The 10,349-nt window shown below is 44.5% G+C and overlaps 1 protein-coding gene across 2 annotated transcripts in view; it reads right to left on the bottom strand.

The window, feature by feature from the left end:
* NMT1 (N-myristoyltransferase 1) overlaps positions 1-10,213 on the bottom strand; it is a 33,618-nt gene extending 23,405 nt beyond the window's left edge. The window contains exons 1-2 of one of the 2 annotated variants that reach the window (XM_084984215.1): positions 10,059-10,213; positions 6,033-6,127 (exon numbers count right to left, since the gene is read on the bottom strand). In XM_084984215.1, coding sequence (XP_084840341.1) covers positions 6,033-6,076 — 44 coding nt within the window. In that variant the 5' untranslated portion in view covers positions 6,077-6,127; positions 10,059-10,213. The remainder of the gene's footprint in view (positions 1-6,032; positions 6,128-10,058) is intronic. The other variant, XM_021066846.2, reaches the window with a different exon arrangement.
* Positions 10,214-10,349: the final 136 nt, after the last annotated feature.

Below are 10,349 nucleotides of genomic sequence, written 5' to 3' on the forward strand. Positions count from 1 at the left end.
ACACTGACGGGGACTTCCTCAGGCCACTCTCCCTCTGCATGACTCACCCGACAAAGGCAGCAAAACCAGTTTCTTAGCCACATTTAACAGTTTCCTACAGGCTTTTATTATCTTTTCTGTATTGTCTCTCAACATCTCTATTCAGACACAAATCACCTATTATATTGTGTTTTGGTAACATTTTTCATTCATTTGCTCCCAAATGTTTTCTCCCAGTTCTTGTTGATTTTAGGACCAACAGTTTTGATTCTGGGTTTCCTTCATTTTGTTGATGAATAGTAAGGCTCGCCTTGCAGCTTGCTTTCCTAATTACTGTCATGGCTGGTTTCTACCATGTCTAAGTTGATTTGGGCCTTGTCAAGCCTGGGAGTAGTGCTGGATTATCACTCTGCCATCCCCCCTGGAAATCTTCTATTAAAGTCGACATTAGGAGTCCAACCCAAGGGTACAGTGAACCCTAATCTTCAGGATCAGCTAAGTGCAGGGCATTGTTTTAGCTTGTAGGTCTAGATGACCAATTTTCCAAGGATTAAAACAGTATAAAATACATTTTACATACGATTATGGTAATACCACTTAAGCTTTATTTTATAATTCAGAAAGGCTTTCTGGCCTTAAAATGCCTTGGAGTTATTACAACTATTCCTTGTCATCTCGGAGCATGTGGTACAGTGTAGGGAGAAGCAATGTGTAACAATGAGCTGCCACTTCCTGTCACAGAAACGTCTTCAGATTTCTCCCTTCCTGGTCCTGGTTAGGAGCAGCACTTCACAACTTCTCTGCCTCATCCTAAACTTTACACAGCAGTGCAACTGACCGCTGTGAAAATGGCTTTCCATGAGCTCCCCCCGCACCTGAAAGCCTACAGTAACAGCAGCTTCTTAGTCCTGGAAGGTATCAAGCCCAGCATTCCCCTGGGCCCTTCACACTCCATTCCCATTCAGCTCATCCACGCTTATGTCCCCTGCTCGTGAAAACCTGTTCCTGGACCCACCTGGCCAGGCCTCTCATTGGGTCCCTGATGCAGAAACGCTGAATCAGGGAGATCGAGTAAAGACTAGAGGTGACTTCAGTCCAAGCCTAAGGTCACAATGTCCAGACGCAAGTGTACTTCCTAGGCATCATATTAATGGGACACAGGAGGCACAACATGGAATGAAGACCGATAACATTCAGAGGGGGAATAAGGTGGACTCCTTAAAACCAGATGCTCAGCAAAACCCTCACAGCTGTGGTGAAGAACAGGAACCATAAAGCCATTTATAGACTGAAGGTCAAGTTTTCCTCTTATTATCTCAGTGTTGTTGTCATGCATGGGCCTGTCTGCAGCCTACGACAACTCTACGTGGTTTTCTTATTCCAGAGACATTCTCACTTTGGTCTCAGGATTGCATGCAGCATTATAAGGTTTAAAAGCTGGCTGATATCAGGAGACAAAGCAGGGTCCCACTGTTGATATAATTTATAACTCCTTAGCTGGTAGAATGAATTATCTGGGCCCTCCCTGTATATGAATTACAAGAATTGTTTTTATGGAAGAAAGAATTCAAAAGGTCAAAGTGGGGAGTTCCCACTGTGGCATAGTGGGTTAAGAATTCAACTGCAGTGGCTTGGGTTGCTGCGAGGTAAGGGCTTGATCCCCAGCCCAGTGCAGTGGGTCAAGTGATCCAGCATTGTAGCAGCTGTGGCTCAGATTCAATCCCTGGCCCAGGAAAAAAAGGTCAAAGTGAAAAGCTGCTGCTGCTGCTTATTAGCCAACTGGACACTTACTAAACACAATTTTGCCTACGGAAAATCAAAGAAATTACTTCCTCCAACTGTAGACATTTTTATAAGTAGGCAAAAATCATTAAGAAACTCCCTTTCTGCCTGTGCTATTGCTATTCAGTGGCGGCATTTCTGTGCAGCCATCTCTTCATGGATCCCACTTTTGTGGAAGGCCTTTGGGCTGAACTCATGTTCTGCTTTATGCATTATTAATACAAATGCCTGGCAAACTCCAAGACCCAAACTAAAACCAGAGAGCTAACTTCATTTTCCTTGGATTGGCTTGAGTTTGCACATGCAGCTACTGAGCAACAATCCTGTCTCAACTTGTACATCAAGAACACAGAGACGCCTGAAGAACAAAGGAAATTTTTTAAAAAGTTACTGTCACTGAGCCACATCCACAAGAACATTATGAGCTCCCCATGGTTTCACCGTCAACAACCTGAACAGGAAGACAACTGTCTCAGAGAAGAGACTCCCAAGGGTTAGTGCTTTACGTGATTATAGTAATTTAAATGATCCATAAGAAATCAAGCTCACAGGCCTTGGGAGTAGGTCTTTAAGAAGCATCTTAGGAAGCCAATACCATTTCACAGAAGGATGGACTCAATTAGGACCGGGGAAGAACCAAACCAGAGGATGCCATGGAAGCCAGGCTAGACCTTCTCAAAAGAATCTGGCTTCAGATTTAAAGGGATTTGGAGTCCATACCCACCAGGTGGGTATCCTTGGGCATGCTGGGACTCTGAAAATTAAAGCAAAAATCTCTCAGAAAGCTTTCTAAACCTGCCGGTCACCTTAACATACTTCAAAGGGATTGGCCAGTACTTTGGAATACAGCGAATCGAAGTCTAACTTCGGTTCATTTGGTTCCAAAAGAATGTGCAGTGAAACTTGCCCCTTTTTTGGGGGTGGGGTGGGGGTCAGGAGTGCCTTCAATGGGAAGGGAGACAGGAGCTCACATAAATTTTTTGAAACGTACATTCTAAAGTAAAGCTGATCAACTCAAGTCATTAACGGCCAACCTATGAGATGAATGAGTAGAATGACAGACTCAGGACCAGGAAAGAAAAGCAATCCAGAAATGTCATCTTTAAATGAAGGCCAAAAGAGTCTAAGTTCAAACATATAAGAAATCCCATGGGTGCTCTGGTATAAAGTCATGGCTGGGGGAGGAGATGGAACAAACCTCAGCACTGCTTTCTAGAAATAGAATGCAGCACCAGGGGGTGTGTGGGGTGGGAGGGAAGGGCGAGCTGACAGAGCAGCAGCATGAGCTGTGAACTTCCAGACAACATGAGCAGTGCGGGCCCATGATGCAGGCTCCTCTAAGCCTAGCGATTTTTAAATCCACTCAAAGGTGCAGGGCGGAGGAACAGAAGGCTGTTGTGGTGGGAGCTAAACCACCAGAGCTGCAAGGAATCTCAGCACCATCTGGCTTAACTTGTTTACAGAAGAGAAATAAAGGCCCAAAGACGAGAAGCCCCCACATATCAACCAGTGCCCAGGGACAAGCCACCAACCTAACGACTTGGCCCATTCCTCCCCAAATACTGAAGCCTCACCCCGGTGAGCATTTATCCGAGGACCTTCAAAAGCCCTAAAACAAATCTGTGTGTATCAGAGGAGCGGATATTAAAGGCAACGAGGAGAATGAGTCACGTTTTACCCAGAAAGCCTCCTCTGACCACTGCAGCTCTCATTCTCATGCATGTCCATCTGTTTTCAGATTATGATCTCCCACACAACGCAATACTTTTATATATAATAATGTGTTGCTTCCTGACTTCCCAACAAGATAAAAAATTTCCTGAGCACAGGGACCACATCTCATACAGCTATTTTCCCCAGCACCCCTAGTTATGCTGAGCACACAGTTGAGAGTTTAAGAAATATGTGCTTGACTGATGCTTTCCAGGCATAATAGACTAAAACAAAACCCTGGAAAGAGAGAGTCCAAAAGAGGGTCAGCAAAACATCTTTAGCAATGTTTCCACAGGGCGGCTGTGTTAATATTCTACGAAAGCAGGGAAGATGCTGTGCTCTTTTGAACTACTGTTAAGAGATTTTAAATTCAAAGAAACTTACTAAATAAATCCTAGATGCTAACATCCTTTTGATGCCACTTGAAGATTTTGAGCAATCCTTCCGCCAATCAATTCACTCATGAAGTCTGATGAGTTGACCAGCAATCCTATTGGTACGGTACTCAAATGGCCCAAGGCCAGGTGAATGCAGTGGCACTTACAAGGGGGCCCAGGTGGAAACCACATGGCATGAATCAGTCCTAGCTGCGATCCTCTGCACTGCAGGATCACTTAATGCAATCCCCCAATCTTTGCAAACTCCCACCGGTCTTCCCCCCCTCCCCGCCGCCCCCTGGCCACACCCACAGCATGTGGAAGTTCCCAGGCCAGGGATGGAACCCACGCTACAGCAGGGACCCGAGCTGCTGCAGTGACAATGCCAGATCCTTAACTCACTATGCCACAAAGGAACTCCTAAAAACACTTCAGTACTGCTATCAAGGTACCCAGGAGGCCTGTGGAAAAAAACAGCAGGCTGTGGGAAGAGACTACAAAAGACTGCTTTTATTGCCATCCTCTGCCATCCTTGGTATAGTCAGTCAGAGTTTTGAGGGTGAACAAGCCAATTCCTGTCATGGAGGAAAACTGGTTTTAGGCACAAAAGTTCTGATACACTAAGTAGTTTAAAATGGGAGTGAGACAGAAATGTAAATTCCAAATAATCTAGATTGGCTTGGGGAGCTAGACTATAACGTGGCAACTCCAAGGTCAAATCAAAGGCTGTTCAGAGACCATTTTCAGTCCTTTTCTGAGCAGTGACGCAAGGCTGGCAGCAATTTCACACACTGGACTGAACTCTGAAAAGGGTAACAGCCTATCAAGGAGAGTTTAAAGGAGCCAGCCACCCCCATCAGCAACGGGCTCCCCAGGTCGGGAAAGTCCATGGGTAACTGAACGCTTCCCAAGACAGGACTCACACTGCCTGCCACATTCAGGAGGAAGTCAATGCAGTAAGGAGAAGTGAGCTAGCACAGAATGGATCCTCCAGGATGTTAGAGGGAGAGGTGGATGTGCAAATCCCGAGCCTCATTACAAGAGCTAAATCAGTCTTTGTAAGTGAGGTCTACGGGAGATAATCCATGCGAAGGGCTTAGTACAGTGCCGAGCGCACAGTCACGTTAGCAGCAGATAACATTTACTGATCACTTAACAGGGACCCCTTCTCATCGTCTTCAAAGTCAGTAGCAGTAGAAAAAATTCTGAAGTACTGATCCTCCTGAAGAATATTACTTTTGTTTTTGTTTTGGTGCCCTCAGCATGACGTTTTGCGTGCCTTAAATGCCACATCACAAGAGCACCATCCTTAAGGAACTGGAAGAGAGGCCTGCAGGGCAGAGATTTCAGAGAAAAGGTTAAAAGGGGAAGAGTTAAGGAAGCATCTTCCTAAAGTTACTCAATCTCTGGTCCCCAAACTTACGGACTCTGCAGGGGAAGGGTTAATGGCAGACTTAGTAAAGCTGGGAAATTTTAGAGCGAGCACATTAGTTAAACAATGTGAAAAATCAGCAAAACTGGTTTGCCATGAGCAGCAGTCTCCCTGAAATAGGCTCTCATTTACTTTTCATTTCTTCTGCTTTCCAGTCTCTTCTCTTTGAAGCAGCTCTTGATTAGTTTCTTTTTAATTGCCACTTAATTGGGAAATAAAATTAGAACACTTATTTGATATCAGTGATGAGATTTCTCTTTTCATTTCTGCTTTGGTCTAGTTTTGAAAAACCAAAAGCTGAAGGGAGAAATTAAGAAAAAGGAACTAAAAAGACTTCTTCCTTTTAAAAGCTAGATACAGCTATAAGCCATCAAATAAATGTGGAAAGAACCACTCTTGGAGAATGTGAAGAATAAAAGAGAAGCAAGTAGGAGAGCTTTATGGAATTCCTTCAAAAAGAACTTTTTTTTGGTCTTTTGTCCTTTTAGGGCTGTACCCGCAGCTTACTGCAGTTCCCAGACCAGGGGAGCTGTTGCCGCCGGTCTACACCAAAGCTCACAGCAATGCTGGATACTTAACCCACCGAGTGAGGCCAGGGACTGAACCCACAACTTCATGGTCCCTAGTCAGATTCATTTCCACTACGCCACGACAGCAACTCCAAAAAGACCTTTCTTTTCTCTAAGTTTCTTCATAAGGGATAAGAGCTCATGATTTGGAAGTAAGGAAAACTCAGAACCCATCCTCACCTGTCCCCATGGAGTAAGAGAGCAGAATAGGAAACACCCTTCATCAAAGCGTTCTTGACCCAGGGCTTCCTGGCATCCCAAAGGTATTGATGGCACTGCAAAATAAATTCCAAGAGACTTCTAGGAACAAAATAGTTTAAAAGTTCTTTCCTGGAGTTCCCTTCACGGTGGAGCAGAAATGAATCCAACTAGGAACCATGAGGTTGCAGGTTCGATCCCTAGCTTCGCTCAGTGGGTTAAGGATCTGGTGTTGCTGTGAGCTGTGGTTTAGGGTGCTGACAAGGTTCAGATTCTGTGTGGCTGTGGCTGGCAGCTGCAGTTCTGATTTGCCCCCTAGCCTGGGAACTTCTATATGCCATAGGTGTGGCCCTAAAAAGCAAAAAAAAATAAAAGGCATATGAATCGATCATGACCTGCAGAGGGATGCAGCATAAAGATGACCTCAGCCTGCGTCTCCACTCAATTGCTCAGGGTAACGTATGCCAGGCAAGTAACTGGGGGGGGGAAACGCTACCCTCCTTTCTTTCCTCTGTTGAGTGGATTTTTAAAAAAACAGCAGATAGAAAAACTACCGACAGAGACACACACACAGCTATAGACTGCACATGTATGCATGTGCACATATGTGTGCTTATGTGTAAACATGAAGTTTATACTCACCAGATATTTAATTGTGGAAGAAACAGATAAAAATATAAATATCGGAGTTCCCATCGTGGCGCAGTGGTTAACGAACCTGACTAGGAACCATGAGGTTGCGGGTTCGATCCCTGCCCTTGCTCAGGGGGTTAACGATCCGGCGTTGCTGTGAGCCGTGGTGTAGGTTGCAGACGCAGCTCGGATCCTGCGTTGCTGTGGCTCTGGCGTAGGCCGACAGCTACAGCTCCGATTTGACCCCTAGCCTGGGAACCACCATATGCTGTGGGAGCGGCCTAAGAAATGGCAAAAAGACAAAAAAAAAGAAAAAAAAAGAAAAAACCATAAATATCAAGAACTAAACTTATATATGGAGTTCCCCTGTGGTGGAGTGGGTTAAGGATCCAGCAGCTCAGGTCACTGCTGTGGCTAGAATTTGATTCCTGGCCCGGAACTTCTACAAGCCAAGGGGGAGGCAAAACAAAAAACAAACCCCCAAACTTTTACTTAAAGAAGAATGTCAGAAACTAGCACAACTGTACTTCCTATTACCCCAGTGGACAAATGAAGCTCACTTAATTACTGCAGAGCACTGAGCTCACCCTGAAAGGCCCGAGAGAACTGGGGATGGTTTAAACTATCATTACCTTTTATTGCATATTGTCTTTTAGAATTGTTAGCATCAAAAGGAGATATGCCCCTTCAATTCTGATATCACTTTTGAAAACATTTTATTTTAGTTTTAGGGCCGCACCTGTGGCATATGGAAGTCCCCAGGCTAGAGGCCCAATTAGAGCTGCACTGCTGGCCGACACCACAGCCACAGCAATGCTAGATCTGAGCCAAGTCTGCAACTTCTACCACAGCTTGTGGCAACACCGGATCCTTAACTTACTGAACAAGGCCAGGGATAGAACTCAAATCCTCATGGATACTAGCCAGGTTTGTAATCTGCTGAGCCACGAGGGGAATTTCCGAAACATTTTAAATAATATTAAGTAAAGACAAGAAATTTTTCAAGAAGCAAAAAACAAAAAACAAAAAACCAGTGGAAAACTTCCACAACAAATTGAAGGATCCTTGACTTCTGTGGGCATTTCACAAAAACTACAGTAAGACTTCAGTGAGATTTATTTGGGGAAGGAAGGTAAGAAAAATCTGACATCCTTCCTCTCTGTGAGGAGAAATGAAGCTCCACCAACACTGGGTTACAAACTTTAACGTCTGTCATTCATTCATCCAGCAAATACCCATTAACACCCGTTAATTGCCAGGTATCTCAAAGACAGGTTCCCTGTTCTGAGACATCTCACAGTCAGGCGAGACGGGGACTGGACATATATGTTACTTAACTATTGTTCTGATAAAAGACCAAAAAAAACCCAGTATGTGATAAGGGAGGAGGGGCAAGCTGGGGGAAGGAAGACAGGGAAGCTGTGAAGAAAGAAGAGAAGAAAGAGGGAAGGCTGCTCCAGATGTTATCTCATTCAATCTCTACAATTGGAGGTTAAGTTAACTTTCCTGAGGTCACAGGACTATTACATGTCATAATGAGGCTTTGAACTCAGGTTTGAATGATTCCAAAGTCCATGCTTCCCCCATCATACCACACAGCTTCTTCCTAAAACCATTTCCTCTGACACTGGAAAAATGATGCCTCCAACCCAGATTCTAAGTGCCAGAACTAGATTCTGCCCTCCAGACTGGGTCCTCTGTTTTTCATCTGCCATCTCCAAAATCATTTATACAGATCTCTAGACCCAGATGCCAATAAAGTGAATGTGTTCATCCAGACACAACCCTGTACAACACCACCGCACCTTCAAAGGTTTGCTCAGGTTACCACTTTGTGGTACTATAAATAAAACACTGAACTTTCTGCCAAAGGGTCTCACAGAGTGATTCAAAGATCACAGGGAGTGAAACCAATGAAAGACCTACAGACACTGGTCAAGGCAAAAGTTTACCCCCGAAAACAAAAAGCAGCTACAGATGGCAAAGGTGAAGCTGTACTTTCACTTCTGAAATGAATTTTGAATTCACCAATTCCCACGTGTGATTGGGATTTCTACTCAGAAGGGCTGCACTTTCCCTCCTTCCTGTTCCTACTTCCTCCTTCTCAGGAATCTCAAACTTCGAAACAAGGCTTTTACTACATTAGATCTGTGTGCCAAAGAACACAGTCTCATAAAAACCAAATTTGACAAGTTTCCTTTCCACCTACATTCTTGTGATTTTCAATGTCGAATGAAGAACACAAAATTAGATCTTTTAACCTAAGCATTCATCACAAGCAGTTTATAACGACTTAAACAAGTCTTTGTTCTCCCATTGCTTCAAGGTAGCAGAATTTCTCTTAAGTTTATCCACGATCTCAACCTTCTACCTCTTACCTCCACCTCCAGGACTACCACCAACCAATACTGCAAATGTCAGCATGGCTATGAAAATTAGACTACCACATACTCAACCAAAGTTATACATCCAAAACAGTCTCTCACGACTTTCCGTTAGAAAACCTACATGTGAACATAGATAGGGAGAGTGAGGCGTTAGCGCCAGCCACTGTAACAATATGGAGAAAGAGAAACGATAGGGTGTGGCTTACAAGAGTGAAAACTGATTTGGAAGCTCACCAGGCAACCGCCTGATACATTTCTTCCACCCCAGGAACAGTTACCATTGAGGCAAAATCCTAAGTACAGTATTAAGCCACTTCTAAACAGTGTCCAAGGAAGCACCGTCAATGTCTTAAAGCTCGAGGCTACTTCACAAAGTTAACTGAGCAAAGACCTAATTACACACTACTTACGAAACATGGATTATTTGGAGCAACGGACACTATATCTATCCAAACATTATCATATAGTAATTACGTAGGATTTATAAGGTGAGTTTCTATCTTGGGATTCTCTAGGAGTGCTACTTTACAACATAATTATGGTTGGTAAAGCCTGATGAATTTCCTCATCGAAAGTGAACTACCGTGAAACGTTTTATTATTCATTTACTGCTAATCACGCTGTTCACACAACACCTCTACAAAGTAACGTTCCTTTTGAACTGCACTGTTGGATTGACCAGTGTTGTGCCATCAAAGACCATCGCTCAACGTGCTTTTTTCCCGGACAAGCCTCAGCCACACGGGTACAACACTACACAGAACTTTTATATAATAAAAGTACTGAATGTCTTTGGGCCTTAATATACTGAGCACCCACCACCTGAAAAATGACAAAGACAGCAACCAATCGCCAGGCAGGATTCCAATATCTCAGCCAATAACAATATGGGGGCGGGGCTACACTAAGCTCCCGGTGTCTTCCCCGCACCCCAAAGACCCAGGTTGTGGGGGACTAAACAGGAATTAGACTCCGAGGATCTCGTTACCCCCGGTTGTAGCTGTTGTCCTCCTCGTTCTCGCAATCGCTGCAGTGTTCATGGCCGTTTCCGTTCCCTTCCATCATCTGCGGCAGCGGAGGTGCCGGCGGCTTCACTGCTGTCTCACTCTCGTCCGCCATCTTGAGTTGCGAGAGCCGGCCTCCGCGCCTCGCTACATGGGGGGTTCCTATTGGACGAGGGAAATTTGCGTGATATTCTGGGTATTGTAGTGTTTGTGGCGAAGGTAGCCGTAACTAAGAGCAGCTCACTCGTGGGAAACCGAAACAAGATGGACTACAA

This window comes from Sus scrofa, chromosome 12 (assembly GCF_054392235.1).
Source record: "Sus scrofa isolate SSC_HxYL_T2T_F1_AM1 chromosome 12, Sscrofa_HxYL_maternal_Yorkshire_Landrace_v2.0, whole genome shotgun sequence".
In the NCBI taxonomy this organism is placed as follows: Eukaryota; Metazoa; Chordata; class Mammalia; order Artiodactyla; family Suidae; genus Sus; species Sus scrofa.